This window comes from Rhinopithecus bieti, unplaced genomic scaffold (genome assembly GCF_001698545.2).
Source record: "Rhinopithecus bieti isolate Rb0 unplaced genomic scaffold, ASM169854v2 scaffold_34281, whole genome shotgun sequence".
In the NCBI taxonomy this organism is placed as follows: domain Eukaryota; kingdom Metazoa; phylum Chordata; class Mammalia; order Primates; family Cercopithecidae; genus Rhinopithecus; species Rhinopithecus bieti.
The window spans coordinates 1,844,210-1,865,855 of NW_016814762.1; the positions used below are offsets into that span (position 1 = coordinate 1,844,210).

Here is a 21,646-nt window from a genome sequence, read left to right on the forward strand (position 1 = left end):
CTCTCCTCCCCTACCTACTGGCTCCCCAAATAGACCCAAGCCTAACCCCTCATGGCAGTGGAGTCATCATTGCACAGAGGGCTTGGTGGTGGGAGGTGAGAGTGCTGTCTTAACAAGCTTTCTGTGGGGTGGGAGGTCTGTTTGTGTCTCTACCCTGGACTGGACACCCTCTTGGGGCTTTTCCTGGGCCCAGTGGGTAGGTGCCAAGGTCTCCCAGGCCTGGGGAGGGACCATGTGAATTCTCAGACTTGGCTGGGTGGGAGTGCACTAGGCCAGAGTACCCCAGGGGCCACTCTGTGAGTGGGGGAGGTGAGTAATCAGAGCTGACCTCCTGCCTTGGCCTAAAGTTCCTTGGAGAAACAGGACACCTGCCCTTATGTGTCACTAGGTCCTGACCATCTACTTTGGGAACTTACTTGCTCGATTCCATGAAGGACCACTGTCTACTTCTCTGCCACCATCCCCCGGTCTGCTCACTTCCACTCTCTCTTCCTCCAGTGTCTCTGTACTAGGTAACCTCAAAGACCCTTCTGGAAGGTAAATCTGACCAAGACATGCTCCTCCCATGGCTCCCTAGTGCCTCCGCATAGAGTCCATGCTCCCTCCCAGCTTACAGGCCTGGTGCTCCAGTTCTGGGCCATTTCCTCTTTCAGCCTTTCTGTGGGGGTCATGCTGACTGACACAGAGCTGCTGGGACTGAACAAGCCAATTCCTGCCTCCAGGCCTTTGCTCCTGCTTTGCCCTCTGGCTGAGATAGCTTCCCCTCCACTCCCACCTTCATTCCCTCCACTATTCCCTATAGGTTCTTTCAAAGGCTCCTCCAGGAAGCCCTCCCTTTCCATCACCCTCCCACCCCAAGGTGTCTCAGTGGTCAGACAACTGTGATGAGAAACAGATCCCTGCCCAAAGCTACCTTCTGAGTGTCCAGGCATGGCCCCCCTCCTGCCTGAACTGCCCCAGCACTGCCCTGGCTCTCTTTCCATTTGTGTCTGGCTGTGTGTCCACCAGCTTCTGCCTCTTTCCTCCACCCCTGACTTTTTTTTGTTTTTGTTTTTTTGACAGGGTCTCACTCTGTGGTCCAGGCTGGAGTGCAGTGGCACAATCTCGGCAACCTCTGCCTCCCAGGCTCAAGCAATTCTCGTGCCTCAGCCTCCTGAGTAGCTGGGATTACAGGTCTGTGCACCATACCTGGATAATTTTTGTATTTTTAGTAGAGACGGGGTTTTGCCATTTTGGCCAGGCTGGTCCAGAACTCCTGACTTCAGGTGATCCACCTGCCTCAGCCTCCCAAAGTGCTGGTACTACAGCTTTTTAAAAAATCTTGTCTCACTGCAACCTCTGCCTGCCAGGCTCAAGCCATCCTCCCACCTCAGCTTCCCAAGTAGCTGGGACTGCAGGGGGATGCCATCATGCTCGGCTAATTTTTGTATTTTACGTAGAGATGGGGTTTTGCCACGTTGTCCAGGCTATTCTTGAACTCCTGGGCTTAAGCCATCTGCCCGCCACAGCCTCCCAAAGTGCGGGGATTACAGGTGTGAGCCACGTGGCGCCCAGCCAACCCCCTGACTTTCTTGGCTAATCGTTCCATCATCTCTTATACTTATCTCTGTCCCTTTCCTCATTCTTTAATGCAGCTGCACTGCATTCCATTGGACTCAAGGTGGTGTCATTGTCGCTATGTTCTTTCATTGTTGCTATGTTCCTTCATTGTTCAGTCTGCATCCCCCAATTTCTGAAACGGGCTCTCTCCCTCTCCACACAGTTAATTACCTTGGTGGAAAGAAGGAGTTCTGGTTCTTTTAGAGACATGGTCTACGCTTTCCCAAAGAAAGTCTGGCTCAACAAGACCTGAGTAAAGTTCCAGAGCACGTAGCAGGCTCCCAGCCCTCCAGACCTGAGGGAGCAGAGGGAGAACACACAGAAAAGGTCACTGCATCCAGGACTGGTCCAGCCTCAGCTCTTCTAACCCAGTCCCTTGTGGCACTCATGGGGAAACAGCAGGATCTCTTTGGTCAACCTCACCTGTGGACCTTTCTACTGAACCTTCTCCCACTTCTTGTTCTAGAAACTTCAGCCTCCTGCAGAGGATGTACTGTGTTCAGGCCCACTTTGTCCCTTACTCCGGGGCCCCAGTGTAACCAGCTTCAGCTGCAAGGGGGTTCGTTGGGGGAAGGGAAAGCCTTGACGTGGTGGCATCTGTCCCCTACAACTCCCTCTTCCAGCCCCTTTTTTTCACCCGATGTCTCCCTCCCTGGACCTCGGGGCTTTCTTTAGCTTGGGGTCCTAGCCAAGCTCCTGGAGCCTCTGCCCATGCAGCCTGCAGGCTCCTGGAGGGCAGGACCCATCCCTCTTGGGTCTCCCAAAGCCTATTAAGTCAGGTTGTGCACGGGAGGGACCCAGGTGAGGAAGTTCATGCATTCACTGTCACTAATGAGTTCTTGTTTCCCTGTGCTGCCCACCCTCCACCCTGCCCACGTGCCTGTCGCGGGGCACGATCCAGCACCGGCCGTGGGTTTCCAAAGCCTGGCTCTGCCATAGCCACCAGCGGGGAACTGCTCCAGTCGGCCAGCCCAGAACCTGGCCTTGGAGGTCCGGAAGAAGCAAGGAGGGTCATGAGAAGGCAAGAAGGCTTGGGCCGAGCCGCCCCCGCCTGGAGACCGGCGGCGAGATTCAGCTCCTGGCGCCCACACGTCGGCCCAGGCTCTAGGCCGGCGCCAGGCGGTTGGATCCGTGACTGCAGTTGGCGGGAGGCCGGACGGCGTGTCCCCCGGGGCTCCCAGGCAGCCAGCGCTGTCGGCCAGGCCGGGAGGGTTGCGGCAAGCGGGCGGGCGACTGGATCCTGGGGGCCCGGGGCGGAGGCAGCGCTGCGTGGGCTGCGGTCAGCAGGGGCCCCGCAAAGGGGCCGCGTCCCTTGCGCTAATTGGCCCTTTCCCAGCCGCTTGGGCCGGTAATTGCTGCTTTCCGGGTGGAAGGTGGGGCGTGGCGGGGAGAAGCTGGGGGGCTGTTTCCGGAGCCGGGAGCCAGGCTCAGCCGGAGGTGGGCGGCCCGGCCCGGCCAGCAGGGGGCGCGTGTGTGCGCTGTGCCCGCGAGAGCTTAGCGCCCACACTCGTTCGTCCCCGCGGTGGCGCCGGCTGGCTGGTGTGAAACCCAGGGGATGGGGAGGGCGGCTGGGGGCAAGACTCAGAAGTGTCCTCGGGCTTTCACCAAGATCCAGTCTGTTCTGCGCACCGATCCACGCGGGATGGGGCCTGGCAACAGCTTCAGGAGAGACTCCAGGTGGCCGTGGGAGGACCTGAGTGGGGACAGGAAGACAAGGTGGGACGATGGGGCAGTAGTAGGTAGCCCTCCCGCCTCCGTCATCCAGCAGTGCAACCCGGGAGGAGCTGATGGGAAGAGGGACACCTTCCTGGGTGTATGGGGAGGGTGTGGAGCCAGGGCTGTGGGAGGCGGGGGCCAGCCCAGCATTCAGATTGCCCACTGGGGTTCTCCCAGGCTTGTCCTCCCTCCTAGGGAGGGTTCTAGGGTTTCCCCAGAGCCCTTTATGATTGTCACATCTGCCACAGCCAGCCCAGACCCGACTAAGCCCTGGCTCCTGCTCAGCTGCACTTCCTCCAATTTGGGGAGGAGGGCCCTGGGCAGGTGGCCCTTAGAAGCAGCTGCCCTCCCCAGAGACCCGTGTGAGAGAGCATGAGGAGGGGCGTTCAAGAAAAATCATTCATGATCCTTGTTAAAGCTCAGTAAAGCAGACTTTATTCAGGAGCATCGAAATAGGCACAGGGGCCGAGCCGTTAGCTCATACCTGTAATTCCAGCACTTTTGGAGGATAAGGCGGTACAGAGGTTCTCTGTCACCCAGGCTGGAGTGCAGTGGTGTGACCATAGCTCACTGAAGCCTCGGCCTTCTGGGCTCAAGCGATTCTCCCACCTCAGCCTCTTGAGTAGATAGGACTACAGGCATGTGCCACCATAACTGGCTAATTTTTTTAATTAATATTTTTTGTAGGGATGGAGTCTTACAAAGTGTTGCCCAGGTTGGTCTCAAACTCCTGGGCTCAAGCAGTCCTCCTGCCTCAGCCTCCCAAAGTGCTGGGATAACAGGCATGCGCCACCATGTCAGACCCAAACATTTTTAAAAAATTAGCCGAGGCTGGTGGTGCCTGCCTGTGGTCTCAGCTATTTGGGAGGCTGACGTGAGAGGATTGCTTGAGCCCAGGAGTTTGAGGCTGCAGTGAGCTGTGATTGCACCACTGCACTTCAGCCTGGGCAACAGAGGAGACCCTCTTTCCAAAAAAAATTGACATAGGGACTGCCACAGTGGGGTTTTGCAGTCAGGCAGTTGGGGAGAGAGATTGGGCTCAACTCTGAATACAGCATGGACAGGTAAGAATTTATAGCCAAGGAGCAAGGTGGGGTCAGTGGATGGAAAATTACTAAGAGGAAACATCAGAGATAAAGGGGGAATTCTGGCTAAGCCCATCCAATAGGATTCTTGCTGCAGCCAGGCCAGGGTGACCAGACATCACCTTGGGGATAATAGAGGCTAAAGAACTTTTTTTTTTTTTTTTTTTTTTTAGGCAGAGCCTTGCTCTGTCACCCAGGCTGGAGTGCAGTGGCATGATTTCAGCTCATTGCAACCTCTGCCTCCCGAGTTCAAGTGATTCTCCTGCCTCAGCCTCTCAAGTAGCTGTGATTACAGGCACCCACCACCACACCCAGCTAATTTTTGTATTTTTAGTAGAATGGGGTTTCACCATGTTGGCCAGGCTGGTCTCAAACTCCTGAGCTCAAGTGGTCTGCTTGCCTCAGCCTCCCAAAGTGCTGGGATTACAGGCGTGAGCCACTGTACCTGGCCCAGGCTAAGGAACTTAATTAGATTATGGAAGGTGATCAGATATCAAGGGTGGGGGGCTCTGGTTAAACTGACTTAGCAGGAATCTTGCTAAAAAGTCAGGCCTAGCTGAAAAAGTTCAGGAAATTCTGAGTAGAGTTTGGTCAAGGAGAGAATCTTTGTCAGGGGAGAAATCGGGAGGAACCATCAGAGGCAGGCCGGGGCTAGCTCCTGGGCTGTGCTAGCAGGCCCCAGGGTGAGTAGCCAAGGACCTCCAGGTCAGGATGTCCCTTGTGGACACTGGAGTGAAATCTGGCTCAGTTGGAGCTGAGCCCCTGCTGAGTTCTGCACTGGCTGCCCCAAGACCACCTTCCGGGGGCTGAACTAGCAGCCCTCACTCTGGCTCCTTACTGATGAGTGGCTGTTTGGTTGCCTGGGACATCCTCCGGCTGTGCTTCCTGAGACTAGAGCTGCCACATCTCCTGTGGTAGCCACCCTCCTCAGGGATTGCTCCAGGTCTGGATGGAGGTGGCAGGGTGCCTCAGGCTGGCCTGGATCCAATTGCTGCTCTGCCTCCACCAGCTCAGGCCCTTGGGCAAGGCTTTTTAATGTCTCAATGCTTCAGTTTCTTCATCTGTAAAATGGGGATAATAAGATCCATGGTCGTTGTGAGGATTAATGTTTGCTTAGAAGGGGCTTCCCTCCTCCTCCACCATCCCTTTGCTTTGGGGGTTAGATCCTGGGGTATGGGGAATTAGATAGCCTTGTCCCACAGATCTATACAGCTTCCATTTGCCCCAGAGACTCAGGAACCTCTGGGAATCAAGGACCTAATCAGCAGTACTTTGGGACAAAAATACTGTGGGATACTATGCCAGTGTTCATAGCAGCATTATTCACAATAGCCTAAAGGTGGAAAGAACCCAAATGCCCATCACTGGATGAATGGATAAACAAAATGTGGTATATACCTGCAATGGAATATTATCCAGCCTTAAAACAGAAGGAAATTCTGATAGATGCTACAGCATGGATGAACCTTGGAGATATCACGTGAAGTGAAATAAGCCAGACACAAAAGGACAAATACTGCATTACTGTACTTATGTCAGGCACCTGGAAGAGTCAAGTTCATGGAGACAGAAAGCAGAATAGGGGTTACCAGGGGCTAGGACGAGGGGGTAACAGCGAGTCATTGTTGAATGGGTACAGAGTTTCAGTTTAGATGATGAAAAAGTTCTAAAGACAGAATAGTGGCAATGGTTGTGCAATGATGTGAATGTACTTAATGATACTGAACTGTACATGTAAAAATAGTTAAAATGGGGCTGGGCACAGTGGCTCATGCCTGTAATCCCAGCACTTTGGGAGGCCGAGGCGGGCGGATCACCAGGTCAGGAGATCGAAACCGTCTGGCTAACACGGTGAAATCCTGTCTCCACTAAAAGTACAAAAAATTAGCTGGGCATGGTGGTGGGCACCTGTAGTCCCAGTTACTTGGGAGGCTGAGGCAGGAGAATGGCATGAACCTGGGAGGCGGAGCTTGCGGTGAGCCGAGATGGTGCCACTGCACTGGCCTGGGCGACAGAGCAAGATTCCATCTCACAACAAAAAACAAAAATAGTTAAAATGGTAAAATTTGTCATATGTATTTTACCACCAAAAAGCCCACAGTGGCCAGGCATGGTGGCTCATGCCTGTAATTCCAGCACTTTGGGAGGCCGAGATGGGCGGATCACCTGAGGTCAGGAGTTCAAGACCAACCTGGCCAACGTGGTGAAACCCCATCACTACTAAAAATAGAAAAATTAGCCAGGCATGGTGGCGGGCACCTGTAATCCCAGCTACTCAGGAGGCTGAGGCAGGAGAATTGCTTGAACTCGGGAGGTGGAGGTTATAGTGAGCCAAGATTGCGCCACTGCACTCCAGCCTGGGTGACAAAGCAAAACTCCATCTCAAAAAATAAAAAACTTAAAAAAAAGCCCACAAAACAATGAAACAAAACTGTGGGACAGGTTGGGATATGCATGGGCTGCAAGAGATGCCAGAGGAATCTGGATGCAGCAGTAAGACCTAAACTGCTGGACAAGTGAGTGTGGGGTGTGGCTGTCCTACTGTTCTGAGGGGTGCACTTGAGACCATGAAGGCAAAAGGCAAGTGTTTTGTACCCCAGGCAACTTTGCAGTAGCACCCCTTGACTGAGTGTAGCATCCAGGCACAGTCCACTAAGGAACAGGCAGCAACACTCCCTTTCTCCCAGGGCTCAAATTGAGACACCATTCACTTCATGCACCCATTTTATAGGTGGAGAAATTCAGGTCAAATCAACACTTCTTTATTGAGAACATCCCTGTGGATAGACTTTGGAGTGGCCCTGGGGGAGATAAGTGCGGGTGGAAGAGAAGATCCCAAACTACCAAAAGTTTGCTCCATGTCACAACCTGCCCTAGGCCTCCAGGCCAATGTGAACAGACAGGCACAAGGTTGAGCAGGATGAATGGTAAATGCCAAGCTGGGTGCAGTGACGGGGCAGTGGCAGTCTGGGTCGAACTCCCATAAGAAGGAGCCACAAGGAGACACTGAAGGGTGGGAGGATTTGAAGAAGGGAAAAAGAGAGGTTGTCCTGAGGCTGGAGAGCTGGGCACAGTATGGTGTTGACAGGGCCTGGCCTAACTGGATGTCAACATTGAGGTAGGGGGCATCATGGGATGTCAGGCTGGAGAGGGTGGTGCAGGTCCCACACAACAGGCAAAAGCTCTAGCTCTGGCCTGGAGGCAGCAGGGAGCTCCTGCAGTTCTAAATTGGGGTGGGTAGAACTCTTGTCCCCAGGTATGTCCATGGCCAGTCTCCCCAGGGCCTGGGTGGTGGGGCAAACCCCTCTTTGGCTCCTTCCTGCATAGCCACCCTTAGAATTGCCTCTGCTTCTCAGGTCTCTGAGACTGGTACAGACTCATGCAAAAAGCCATCTTCTTCCTCTTGAGCTTCATGCCCACGCTTATGGTAAAATCCAGCTGCAGGTACTTTTCATCCTTGTAACGTGGCCAGCAGGGCAGATTCCCATCATTGGGGTTTCTGCCCAGAAGAAAAAAAGAGAGGATTACGTGTGTTCCTCTTCATCATGCTTCTTTCTCTCACCCTGCCCTCATTTAATTTGCCCTTGGGAATTGGGGTTCCAGAGGGCTTTACAGAGATGATACTTAGATCTTTAAGAAAGAGTAGGAAAGTGTGTATTGGGGCGGGCCTTCCAAGCAGAGCAAACAGTATGTGCCAGGTTGAGAGATATAAAAGACCGAGGCTTTTGGAGGAAGCACAAGTCAAGAGTTAGGTAAAAACAGACTGTGTGTGTGTGGCTAGGCGCAGTGGCTCACGCCTGTAATCCCAGCACTTTGGGAGGCCAAGGCAGGCGGATCACGCGGTCAGGAGATCGAGACCATCCTGGCTAAAATGATGAAACCCTGTCTCTACTAAATACACAAAAAATTAGATGGGCGAGATGGCAGGCGCCTGTAGTCCCAGCTCCTTGGGAGGCTGAGGCAGGAGAATGGCATGAATCCAGGAGGCGGAGATTGCAGTGAGCAGAGATCACGCCACTGCACTCCAGCCTGGGTGACAGAGCAAGACTCTGTCTCAAAAACAAAACAACAACAACAACAAAAAAAACAGAGTGTGTGTGAAAGGGATCGAAGTGGAAAGGAGATGACGTACAAAATATTTTGAAAGGCCTTTCATGCAAGGCTGAGGGGCTCGGACTTTATCTTGAAGCAGAGAGAAGCTATGAAGAGTTTTAAGCAGGTGAGTGACTTGGTCAGATGTTATTTCGGAAAGACCCCTTGGGCCAGGTATGGTGGCTAACATCCATAAGACCAACACTTTGGGAGGCATAGGTGAGAAAATGGCTTGAGCCTGGGAGTTGGAGACCAGTCTGGGCAAAATAGCAAGACCTCATCTCTCCAAAAAAAACAAAAATTAGGCCTGGCATGGTGGCTCACGCCTGTAATCCTAGCACTTTGGGAGGCTGAGGCGGGTGTATCACCAGGTCAGGAGATCGAGACCACCCTGGCTAACATGGTGAAACCCCGTCTCTACTAGAAATACAAAAAAATTAGCCAGGCATGGTGGCAGGCGACTGTAGTCCCAGCTACTCGGGAGGCTGAGGCAGGAGAATGGCATAAACCCGGGAGGCAGAGCTTGCAGTGAGCCGAGATTGTGCCACTGCCCTCCAGCCTGGATGACAGAGCGAGACTCCGTCTCAAAAAAAAAAAAAAAATTAGCCGGGCATGGTGGTGTGTGCCTGTAGTCCCAGCTACTTGGGAGGCTAAAGTGGGAGGATCACCTGGGAGGTCAAGGCTGCAGTGAGCTGTGATTGCACCACTGCACTCTAGCCTGGGCAGCAGAGTAAGACTGTCTCAAAAAAATTTAAAAAAAGAAAAAGAAAGACACTGAGTATCATCCGGATGGACTGAAAGGAGAGAAGCCGGGCACAGTGGCTCATGCCTGTAATCCCAGCACTTTGGGAAGCTGAGGTGGGTGGACTGCTTGAGGTCAGGAGTTCAAGACCAGCCTGGCCAACATGGTAAAACCCCATCTCTACAAAAATACAAAAATTAGCCGGGCGTGGTGGCCTGTAATCCCAGCTCCTCGGGAGGCCGAGGCAGGAGAATCGCTTGAACCTGGGAGGCAGAGGTTGCAGTGAGCTGGGATTGCGTCACTGCACTCCAGTCTGGGTGACAGAGCGAAACTTTTAAGAAAATAGTCACAAGGCTATCCAAAGCTCTCTTTACATGTCGCCTGCCCCCTATGCTGGGTCAGACACCTCCTCTATGCTCTCAACATGCCTTGTGCTCCCCCAGTACAGCTCTCAGCGTGCCAGATTGTAATTTCCTGATTTTATGTGGTGAGCTGCTGGAGGATGGGGCTCATGTCTGCAATATCCTTGAATTCCAGCTCCCAGTACTGGGGCTGGGCCCAAAAGAGAGCAGTGGTGAATGACTGTGGAATGCTTGAGTGAATGAAGAGTGTGGGTCATGGATCAAGAAGGACACATTCTGGAGACATTTAGGATCTGGTGACTGACTGGGGAAAGCTGAGAAACAAGGGGCACTCTGGTTGGGCCAACGGCAGTTCCTGTAGGACATGCTGGGGCAAATATCCGAAGCAGCTGGCCATTGGGTCCAGCACTGGGCAGGTAGAATGGCCAGATGTGTTGTGGGGGTAGACTCACCCTGTGGAGGCAAAGTTGGCCCAGTATTTCATCATCCAGAGGCTAAGTGCCTTCTCCTTAACTGTGGAAAGGCCTAGGGGCAGAATGGGATGTGGGATTTCAGACAGAGCAGGGGATGCTGACATCCCACCCTACTCTTGCTACTTTTGCTGCCTCCGGAGCAGAAGACTTTCATTTGGGAGAGCATCACAGATTAGGAACTGGTGAGCTCCCTGTGGCCAGCCGATGGAAGGGTGGGTCTGCATACAGAGGTGGAAGACTAGACACCCAGTGGGGGTGTCCGGTGGGGCCTTCATACCTGTGGCGAAGGGGCCCCCGAAGAGTAAGTACATCTCATCCCCATGGTCTGCCCAATCAGTGCGGGGTTTGACAATTATTCCACGAGCGTGGTGCTCAAATTCATACAGGTAGACAGGGAGTCTGGCATTTGTGAAGAGGGAAACTGAGGAGGGCTGCAGGAAAAGCCTCAGCCTAGGCTTCTCATCCACCCCGTGTGTCCCACTAACCTGCACCAAGCAGGAAAAAGAACTTTGGCTTCAGAATCAAGGGAGCGGACTTGAATCCTGTCTGTGCTATTCATTCGCTGTGTGATCTAAAGCAAGTAGCTCTACCTCTCTGAATTGTATCAATAATTCCTTATCTTCAGACTGAGAATGCTAAAACCTAATTCACAGGATTGTGGCCAGGATCATGGAAGCCTTCCTTTTCCCTGTTCTGAACCTTCCTTTCTTGGCCTCTTATTAAAGGGTCTTCGGTGTCTGCAGTTTCCAGCCCCCACTTTAACCTGTCACCCACATGTTCCCCTAGCCCCAGTCAGCCTGGACTTTCACGGTGCCCCTAAGCCTGTCCTTTCACCCAGGAAGCCTTCCCTGACCACCCCAGGCTTCTCCTCTATACTGTCTGAGGTTGCCCAGTTCCTCTCTTATACTTTTTTTTTTTTTTTTTTGAGACGGAGTCTCGCTCTGTTGCCCAGGCTGGAGTGCAGTGGTGTGAGGCTGGCTCACTGCAGCCTCCCCCTACTGGGTTCAAGCAATTCTCCTGCCTCAGCCTACTGAGTAGCTGGGACTATAGGCATGCACCACTATACCTGGCTAATTTTTTTGTATTTTTAGTAGAGATTGGTTTTCACCATGTTGGTGAGGCTAGTCTAGAACTCCTGGACTCAAATGATCCGCCCCCGCCTCGGCTCCCAAAGTGTTGGGATTATGGGTGTGAGCCACCGCTCCTGGCCCCTTCCTCTCTCATAGTTGATAGCATGCTGCCTCCTCTGTGGTATTTTAGAATCCTACACTAGCCCAGAAGTACAGAGAGGGCTGGGGAGCAGTCAATAAGCCCAGTTGGTAAACAGCACACCTGGAGAGTGGACAGGGCCAGTGTGGCCACTCATGGGGACCCCACATACCTCAGTGGTAGTGAACAGTCTGCAGCGTGGTGTACACGAAAGTGGCATCTTGAACTATATCCATTATACGGTTTCATAGCATCTTCCAGTTATGCTCATTGACATTGTCCAGGTACTCCTCCACCACAAGTGGTACCTGCTCCTTGGTGATATTCTGGGTGGGGAGGCCACACTTATCTGAGGCCTGGGTGCCAGCTGGGCCAGAGATGGGCCCACCAGTGACTTGGATCCAGGCTCAGCCCCCCAGGAGTTTTTGGCCTGGGAGGGGAAAAAGGGAGATTCCTGAGAAAGTTTCCATCTCTGCAGATTGTAACCCCGAATTTTGCTGCATAACTTCCCCTATGACCCTGAGCACCTTACCTATAAGCAGTCATCTGATCCCACACCAAACCCCAGGCCCTCCAAGAAAGATCCTTACACTGGCTGGGAGCCCCTTTGCAGAGAGCAGCTACTAGGTTAAAAAAACGGGGGGTCAGCCCTGTCCAAACTGAGCACCCCTGCCAGCTGGGTCCCTCACCAACAGGGTGTGGGTACTCCAGAGCATCTTAGTGATGGTTTCCTTTCTCATCGCTTGCCGGTTTAGCGGGAACTTCACGATCTGTTCACAAGCCAAGGACCCCAGTGTGGGTCAGGTCTGAGCATTAGGAGGGATTCTGGCCAGAGCCACAAAGGCCCCAAGGGTCTTGCCCATCTAATGATGAGTTCTCAGACACAGCACACAGCCCAGGAAGGGCCCATGACTCTCTCTTGCCCGCCTGCTCCCATCCTACTCATCACTACCACCTGGGCTAGAGCTGAAGTGGTACTGAGCGGGGGTCCATCCTGAGTTGGGGCATCTACCCTGACCCAGGAGCAAGGGAGGGCTTCAGGATTTGCAGTTGCCTAGAGGCTTGGGAATGAACATCATAACCCATCTAAACTATGAGAATTTATGGCCTCAAATCTCCAACAGGCCACACTTAGCCCTTCTTCCCCTCCAACATTCATGGCCAGTTTTTACGGTACAGGGACTACAGGAGGCTCCCAAATATATGTGCATCCCCAGAAGGGCTACTGGCATCTGGCCTGGTGCCCAGCACCGTCCAAGAGGCATCCTTCCCTGCCTCCACTGTGGTACTCACGTAAGGCAAGAGCCAATTGAACTCCAGGTAGAAGGTAGGGCACGGATGAAACCTGCCCCTGGGTCAGAAGCACCAGAGAGTCATCTGGGATCACCACACCATCCACCACAGGGCTCATGGACCAGATAATCTACAAGGCAAAGGGCATTTCCAGCCAGTTTCCTCAAGTATCCTCCCAGGGTCCCTGCGACCTTGGGTGCCCCTTCAGAGGCTGCTCTAGCCTAGGCTCTTTGATTGCAAAAAGACTGGAGCTGGCATGGTGAGCCCCAGGAGGATGGGTGTGGGAGGGGAGCAGGATAGGCAGGACCAAGCTACGTGGACTTGGGATGCTTACCGTGGGTATCTGTATAGCCCACTCCTTCACCTCTTGAAAATCTTTGCTAAATTTCACTTCACTGAGTCCTGTCCTATCCATTCTATTTAAAAGTCCACACCTCCCAACATGTCTAACCCCTTTACCCTCTCTATTCCTTGCTATTCACTTATCACCTTCTAAGGAGGTGGATAATATATTTATTTACAGAGTTTATTGTCCTTCCCCACTGGAACATCAGCTCCACTAGGGAAGGGATCTTGGCCTGAACAATTCCCTAAGTATCCCAAGTGCCTGGCACAAAGTAGGTGCTCAGTAAATACTCCAATTGCAAAATGTGGCCTGATTACCTCTTCAGGGTCTCTCTGGAAGTTCAGTTGGAGGAATCTCTGTGGGGGAGAGGAAGGGATCAGAGTTAAAGTCTCCCCAGTGTGCTCTTAAGATAGGGTCCCTGGGGAAGTAGTTGGGGGTGGCTGGGTACCAGGATAGGAGGATGGCCTTCGGGTAGCCAGGTCAGGCAGCTGGAATGTTCTACCTACCATCTTGTTGGACAAACGCATCACCTTGGCCCCTGAAAGTGCCCTCAGGCAGTTTACCAGGATCTATGTGCTGTTGTGGTTGCATCCAGCCAGGTGGGCAACCTTCTATAGAGAGAAGAAGGGATGCTCAGGGGTGCTTCCATCCTGCCCCTCCTTGCTGAGCCCCGGGGAAGGAGAGGCAACCACCTTGGCCACTTTCAGTGGGTTACGAGTTATGAAAAGTCTGAGTAATGTAGTGCCACTCTCAGAAATGGCCCGATGGAAGAGACCCGAGGCCAGGGGTGACATCATCTGCAAGAACAGGGAGGAAAACACCCGTGAGATGCCCAAGTAGGGACATCTGGGCTGTTCTGGGCATCTGTCTGGCCATGAGCAGGCAGCCTGAGTGAAGCCAGGAAGGGCAAGTAGCTGAGAGGGAGTCAGGAGTCCTGGGGTGATGTCTTAGACCTAAAGCCAGTGGTCTTTCTGCCTCTGGTCTGTGCAGTGGGCCCAAGGGGGTTCCAGAGGGGATGTGGGATTGTGAGAGGGAATCTGCTGGTGTGGGAAAGGGGTCTCCCTCTGCTTTGGGGCTAGAAATGAGGGGTAGGTGGAAGGGAACTCATGGTTTCTGCAGGTTGTTACCTGTGCTGACAGCTGTTAGCCTCTCTCCATTGCTCAAGTTTGGGGAACAAGTACATCTAGGGCCTCCCATCCTGTCCCTTGGATACCTCAGACTTCATGTGTCCCAAACCTGCTCCAGCCAATCCCTGTCTGGCTGGCATTCCTTATCCCATACCATCCCCCAGCCCCAGGGGCCTTCCCTATCTCTGCTAATTACCGGGCTAATTATCTCTGCTAATTACCAGGACTACTTCCCTAGTCCTGTCCATTTGGCCTCCTGGATCATGCTGAGCCATCCTCTGCTCTCCATCTTTCCTGTTCCTGCTTTAGAGCCAGCCCCCATGATCTCCCCTAGGATATATCCTATCCCCATCCCTGCACCTCCCAGTAGCTCTTCAAGTCTCTGCTCCTGTTTCTTGCCAACCCAGTCCCATGCAGCAGGCTGAGCCATCTCTCTAAATGCACATCTGTTTGTGTCACTTTGCTGGTTAAAATCTTTCCCTGCTTTGGAGAATCACTTGAACCCAGGAGGCAGAGGTTGTGGTGAGCTGAGATTGTGCCCTTGCACTCCAGCCTGGGCAACAGGAGTGAAACTCCATCCCCCCCAAAAAATTTTTTTTCCTCTGCTTTTTAGTGAATTTTGGATAAAGTTGCTTAATTCTCTGGGCCTTCGTTTCTTTATCTGTAGAATGGGGACAACAGTAGCTTTCTTTTTGGGCTATTGAAAGAATTACATGGATGATGACACCTAAGGTGCTTAGAAGAGTGCCTGGCACACAACAAGTACTCAGCTGTTGAGTATTATTATGACTGTGGCCAGCAAGGTCCTGTGTGATGTGTTCACTTCCCAGCCATGTGCCCCTCACAGGGCATCTTACATTACACCCACATTCCAGGCACATCCCAGGTCAGCAGTTACACACGAGTCAGGGGCAAGGCCCTCCAACTCATGCCCCTGGCTCGCAGGCCTGGTGTGAGGTCCTGGCCTTGCCCAGGGGGCAGATGGTGGGCTCTGTTCAAGGGATAAAGTTCTGGGGTAATGTGGAGAGGCAGGAGGTGCTGGGTAGCACCTGGATTCGCTGATTGCCCCAAGCCTCAGCACTACCCGTCCTGGGGCTCGGTTTTCTCATCAGTGCTATCTGTCAACAGAAGAGACATCCTTGGCTGTGAGGGGCGGTACCCTTGGCAGGGGTGAGGGCAGGTGTGTGGCAGGCACGTTCATGTACACGCAAACCTGCACAAGGACTGTGCAGTGGATGATACATTTGTGGGAACGTAGGAGCCTAAGTCTGTGCTGGGTCCGTCTGGGCATTGCTCTCACCAGTCCTGAGATGCTCATGGCCCCCGCCGACTGGCCGAACAGGGTCACATTTCCTGGGTCTCCCCCGAAGGCTGCGATGTTCTCCTGCACCCAGCGTAGAGCCGCCATCTGGTCCAGCAGTCCCCAGTTCCCGCACGCGTGGCTGTCGTCCGTGCTGGGCGTGCGGGGTTCACTGTCAGGGTCCCGGGCTTCGACAGTCGGGGTGCGTAGGGCTGCCCTCCTGGGCTTCCCACACTCAGCCCAGCGTTGCCCCTCTAAGACCCTGTCCTGCGACCACACCCGCTACCTTGGAGTTAGCTCGCCCCATCCAGATGGTATGGAGCGCCCGCCCCTTCCACCGAGCGCCAGGCCCCGCCCCCGTCTCGCAGCCCCACCCCTCCATCCCCGCCCCACCCTTCCCACCCAGTCCCCGCCGCTCCAGCCGGAGCTGCGGTCCCAGAGGGTCCCGGCCCCGCCACCTTAGGAAGCCGAAGATGCCTAGCCTGTGCTGCAGAAACACCAGCACCACTTTCTCGCGGGCGACCAAGTCAGAGCCCTCGTACGAAGAAGCGGCGCCCACGATGAAGGCACCTCCCGGGAACCAGACCATCACCTGGGCGAGGAAGACCCGGGCCTGAGCGGGGCGGTGGGTGGCGGTGGGACCGCGGGCGCGGGAGACTTGGCACTCACCGGCAGCTGGGGGTCCCCGGGCGCGCGCGCCGGCGCTTACACGTTCAGGTACAGACAGTCCTCGCTGAAGCGCAGCCACTTGTACTGTTCCCGCGTGCTGACATACAGGGAGGCCAGCTGGCCCCAAGACTCCTGCAGGCACCTGCGGGCACCAGGTAGCGGCGGCGGCCGCGGGGAGATGATTTCAACCCAGGGTCCGCAGTGAGAGGACAGAACCCAAAGCAAAATCCAGGCAGCGTCTGTGCGTGTCCATGTGCGTGTGCATGTGCGTGCGTGTCCATGTCCGGAAGGCCTCCGCCAGCCCTAGGACCCAGGACTGGGAGGCAGGTTGGCCTCTCAGGAACCATCCCCTCCCTGCCCAGCGCCTCACTCCGAGGGTCTGCCTGGGAAGAGATTCCTGCTCCTGTGGGAGACCTTGTTGGTGCTGTCAAGGCAGGAACCTGCCTGCCCTGGGCACCTCCCTGTCTTTCACGTCCCACCCTCCCTTCAGTCTCCCTTCTGCCTCCCAAACAGCTCTGGAATATGGTCCCTCCCCTCCATCCCCATCTCTGGGGGGATGTCAAGGCCATCACCATCTCTAGTCTGGACAGTATCCCAGCCTCTTCACACTCCTCCTACTCCTCGGCCACACTCTGGTGGACTATGTCACTCCTCTTCTTCAAATCTTCCCTAATATGTACAACTATGATATATCAATAAAAACAAACAAATCAACAAAAATCTTCCCTGGCTCTCCACTGCCCTCAGGATAAAGTTCAGATACCCAGGGTACCCAGGCCCTTCTTTCCATCCAGTCATCTCTGTCCCAACCACCCTTTGCTATACATACATGTGGGCCCTTGCCTCCCACCTCCAAGCCCCTGGGCCTCTCAAGCAAATGCCTTCTGCTGTGCCCAGCAAACTCCTATTCATGTTTAAGGCCCAGCTCAAGTGGTGTCTCCTCTGCTGGTCACTTCCTCTTCTGTGACTCCTGATGTCCTGTCCACTTTTTTTTTTCTGAGACGGAGTCTTGCTCTGTTGCCCAGGCTGGAGTGCAGTGGCACGATCTTGGCTCACTGCAACTTCTGCCTCCAGGTTCAAGCAATTCTCCTGCCTTAATCTCCCAAGTAGCTGGGACTACAGGCACGCACCAGCTAATGCACAGCTAATTTTTGTATTTTTAGTAGAGTCGGGGTTTCACCGTGTTGACGAGGCTGGTCTTGAACTTCTGGCTTTAAGTGATCTGCCCACCTTGACCTCCCAAAGTGCTAGGATTACAGGCATGAGCCACCGTGCCCGGCCTCCTGTCCACTGTTGACCATGTCCTGGCTGGAGTTATTTCAGTTGGCTGTTTTTCTCCCCAAGTGACCATGCACTTCCCAAGGGCAGGAATGGAGGTAGACTCATTTAAGTCCTGGCACCCAGCCCAGTGCCTTATACTGTATGGATATTTGGGGTATTTTTGGAGCATGGGCTCTCTGGCCACCTCACCTTTTCTCCCTGCTGGCCCAACCCCTAGGTGTCTATTCTCATAACAGCTGGGCCTGGACCATTTGGGGTGCAAGACACCCTGTTTGCCTCGCCTGTTCCTCTGCTCCCTTCTGCTGTTGTCCTAGCCTAGCCTGTTCCCAGAGCATCACTGCTCCCTTTCACCAGTCCTTCCCTACAGCATTCCAACACTCAAGCCAAACCTGTCCACCCCCACCCACATTCCCAGCAACTATCCCATCTCTCTTTCCCTCAGGCCAAACTTTTTAACAGGCTACCTTCCCCTCCACTCCAGGAGAGACCCAGTTTCTCCACGGTATCAGCATCTGTATCTCTACAGATTGTTTTGTGTCTTCTTTGTTTGACTTCTTGGCAGCAGCTAATGTGGTATTAGAATGCTGTCTAGTAAACCACATCTACCTTCTCACTAGGAAAGCCAGGGCTCTGATAGCCAGGAACTGGGACTATGAACAGCCAAGGCTTCTGTGCCCATCCCACCACCAGAGCCATCCTGCCGTGGTCACCAGTGACATCCATCTAGCTAAATCTCTGTCATTGTCTTATTTGCACTGACAACCCTCAACGTGGTTGACCACATTATATTCCCCTTTGTTCTGTCTCCTTCTCTCTTTTTTTTTGTTTGAGACAGAGTCTCGCTCTGTCGGCCAGGCTGGAGTGCAGTGGCACGATCTTGGCTCACTGCAACCTCCACCTCCTGGGTTCAGGTGGGAGATATCAGCTCACTGCCTCAGCCTTCTGAGTAGCTGGGATTACAGGCACATGCCACAACACCTAGCTAATTTTTGTATTTTTGGAAGAGACAGAGTTTTGCCATGTTGGTCAGGCTGGTCTCAAACTCCTGACCTCGTGATCCACCCGCCTCGTCCTCCCAAAGTGCTGGGATTACAGGCGTGAGCCACTGTGCCCAGCCTCCTCTCTTTTTTTAGAGACAGGGTCACCCAGGTGAATGCAGTGACATGATCATAGTTCAATGCAGCCTTGACCCCCTGGGCTCAAGTGATCCTTAGCCTCCCAAGTAAGTAGCTAGGACTACAAGCACGCACTATCACACTGGATAATTTTTAAATTTTTTGTAGAGACAGGGTCTCACTATGTTGCTCAGGTTGGTCTAGAACTCCTAACCTCAAGGGATCCTCCCACTTCAGCCTCCCAAGGTGTTGGGATTACAGGCAAGAGCCACCATGCCTGGTCAGATTCTCTTTCTCAAACAGCTTTCCTTCTCTGGGCTTCTGTAGCACCCCGTGCTCCTGATTTTCCTACCATCTTGTTAGTGGTTCCTCCTCCTCTCCAAGCCTAAGCATTAGAGTGCCCAGTCCTCGACCCTCAGTTGTTTTTTTCTGACCATCCTTTCTCCCATCATCCAGGCCCAGGGGCTTCACACCACTGATATGCTGATGATCAGTTTGCCTTCTGTCTCCCCTCTCCAGCCACCTACCCGCCCTCCACATGGAACATCTGTCAGCACGTCAAATTTAACAGGCCCCAAAAGGAACTGTGTGTGTGTGTGTGTGTGTGTGTGTGTGTGTGTGTGTGTGTGTTTTAGATAGGGTCTCACTCTGTCTCTCAGGCTAAGAGTGAGTGGCATGATCACAACTCACTGCAGCCTCAACCTCCCAAGCCCAAGCGATCCTCCTACCTCAGCCTCCCAAGTAGCTAGGACCACGGCACAGCACCCAGCTAATTTTTTAAATCTTTTGTAGAGACAGGGTCTCACTAGGTTGCTCAAGCTGGTCTGGAACTCCTGAGTTCAAGTGATTTTCCTGCCTCAGCCTCCCAAAGTGCTGGGATTACAGGCCTGAGCCACTGCTCCTGGCTCAAAATGGATTCCTATTTTGCCCAAACTTGCTCTTGCTCCAGTCTTCCTCATTTTGATAAATGGTACCCCTATTTCCTTGTCTGCTGTGGCCAAAAACTAGTCATTATCAGTGATTCCTCTTCTTACCTTGTGGCTGATATCCAATTCTCCAGCAAATCCTGTCAATTTTACTTTCTAAATAAATTGGAGTCTGATACCTTCCTTCCACCTCCCCGGTAACTACTCAGGCAGAAACTACTATCTCTGCAACATCCTTCTCTCCTGCTGCCCACTGCAACCACCACCCATGGGCTATTCTGAGCAATCCACAAATTCTTACACTTGACACTCCGTTTCCAAACAGGCATTGTTCTGACAGCTCATAGTTTCTAACAACTGACACTCAGACTTCTATATAATAGTGAACGTCCTAACCTCTAAATCCCTGATCTCCAAGGTTCTAACAGTGGCCATCTCATGTTCTGTCACCTGATCCCTGATCTTTGGGATTCTAAATAAGTCACAGAATGTTCAGGATAACTGGGATCTTACCAGTGACAGCCAATGTTATGACAATGAACACCCTGGTATTTTAGTAACTGCTGGTCGTGTTCTAACAGTGGACAAACTGTTTCTTTTTTTTTTGGAGACAGGGTCTCACTCTGTGGCCCAGGCTGGAGTGCAGTCAGTGGCGACTCATGGCTTACTACGACCTTGACCTCTTGGGCTTTGATCAAGTGATCCTCCCACCTCAGTCTTTAGAGTAACTGGGACCACAGGTGTTCACCACCACCCCCAGTTATTTTTTAAAAATTTTTTGTAGATATGGGGTCTTGCCATGCTGCCCAGGCTGGTCTTGAACTCCTGGGTTCAAGCAGTCCTCTTGCCTTGGTCTACCAAAGTTCTGGGATTAAAAGTGTGAGCCACTATGCCCAGCCAACAACCTGTTTTTAACAGCTAGACACCTAGGGTGGTATTTGTATCTTTTTATATCAGCTGATACCCAGGTTCTCAGACATTTTCCTAAACCCTGTGCTTTAACCAACTGATGCTGAGCATTAATGATTGCCACAGAATGCTCTGGACAGTGGATTACTCAATAGTCTGAATAAATAATAAATACACTTGTTCTGGGTAAACTGCCAAGCCCTGTGCTTCAAAGGGCAGTCATTGTTCCAATTATGCTTCTGTGACTCAGGCCTCAGTCCCCAGAGAGAGGGAAGAGCTCCAGACTGGGTCAGGAGGGTGATGTGAAAGTGAACACTGCCCCTCAGGCACATTCAGGAAAACGCAGCTCCGCAGCAGGTGCTGGGGCACGGTCAGTGACAGCCTCCCCCTTGCCTGGAGCTCTCCTCTAAGAAACCAACAACAAGGCTGGGCGTGGTGGCTTATGCCTGTAATCTCAGCACTTTGGAAGCCTGAAGCAGGTAGATCACGAGGTCAAGAGATCGAGACCATCCTGGCCAACATAATGAAACCCTATCTCTACTAAAAATACAAAAATTAGCTGGGCGTGGTAGCATGCACCTGTAGTCCCAGGTACTCAGGAGGCTGAGGCAGAAGAATCGCTTGAACTCAGGAGGCAGAGGGTGCAGTGAGCCGAGATCATACCACAGCTCTGCAGCCTGGCGACAGAGCGAGACTCCGTCTAAAAAAAAAAAAAAGAAAGAAAGAAAAGAAAACAACAACAGCACTGTCAGTGACTTAAACACCATCGGAACCAGTTAGCTCATGACATGGGTCTGAAAACTGAGGCCCAGAATGGGCCCTAGGCCTGCCTGTGGTCACACAGTGAGTTCTTCTCAGTGAGTTGTGCAAAGCCCCACCCAGACACAGGCACAGGCCCACTACCCCTCCCAGTGGACAGGCCTCTGACTCTTACCCAGGTGGGTGGGTGGTAGCATCTCTGATTCCTTTCCAGGGCTCCGGGGGTTCTGGAGGCACAAACCTGCGGACACCTAGAAGAGGTCTGGAGAAGGGGACTCCTAAAAAGACTTGGATGGGTGTCTTCCCCAGGTGCATCTGTTTTCCTTGCAGGGTTCTATATTTGGTGACCACTTGAGGCTTCTTGGTGTGCAAGGCACCTGGGAAGAGAAAGGAAAAGGGTCACCTCTGCTCAGCCACCCAGCCACAAATGGGATCCTGGCTCAGCCACTCAGCCACAAATGGGACCAAGACACCTGGGAAGAGAAGGGAAAAGGGTCATCCCTGCGCAGCCACTCAGCCACAAATGGGACCCTGGCCCATCTGTCATGGGAAGCAGCGGCTGCTTTTCACAACAACTGATCATAACCATTGTGTGTCTGTCCACTTTTTCTTGTGCTTCTCTCAGAATTTTTTCTCTCATTTA

General features: G+C 53.0%; 1 protein-coding gene across 1 annotated transcript in view; it reads right to left on the reverse strand.

Annotated features, from left to right (window-relative positions):
* Nucleotides 1-7,123: 7,123 nt before the first annotated feature.
* The window catches only part of CES4A (carboxylesterase 4A), a 27,214-nt gene continuing 12,691 nt past the window's right edge, over nt 7,124-21,646 (reverse strand). Inside the window, 14 exon segments of the mRNA XM_017852347.1 lie at nt 7,124-7,899; nt 10,049-10,121; nt 10,347-10,490; nt 11,451-11,604; nt 11,968-12,048; nt 12,572-12,599; nt 12,601-12,701; nt 13,235-13,273; nt 13,424-13,528; nt 13,610-13,714; nt 15,345-15,498; nt 15,803-15,936; nt 16,014-16,155; nt 21,179-21,380. Of these exon segments, the coding sequence (XP_017707836.1) occupies nt 7,734-7,899; nt 10,049-10,121; nt 10,347-10,490; nt 11,451-11,604; nt 11,968-12,048; nt 12,572-12,599; nt 12,601-12,701; nt 13,235-13,273; nt 13,424-13,528; nt 13,610-13,714; nt 15,345-15,498; nt 15,803-15,936; nt 16,014-16,155; nt 21,179-21,380 (1,628 nt within the window). The 3' untranslated portion in view covers nt 7,124-7,733.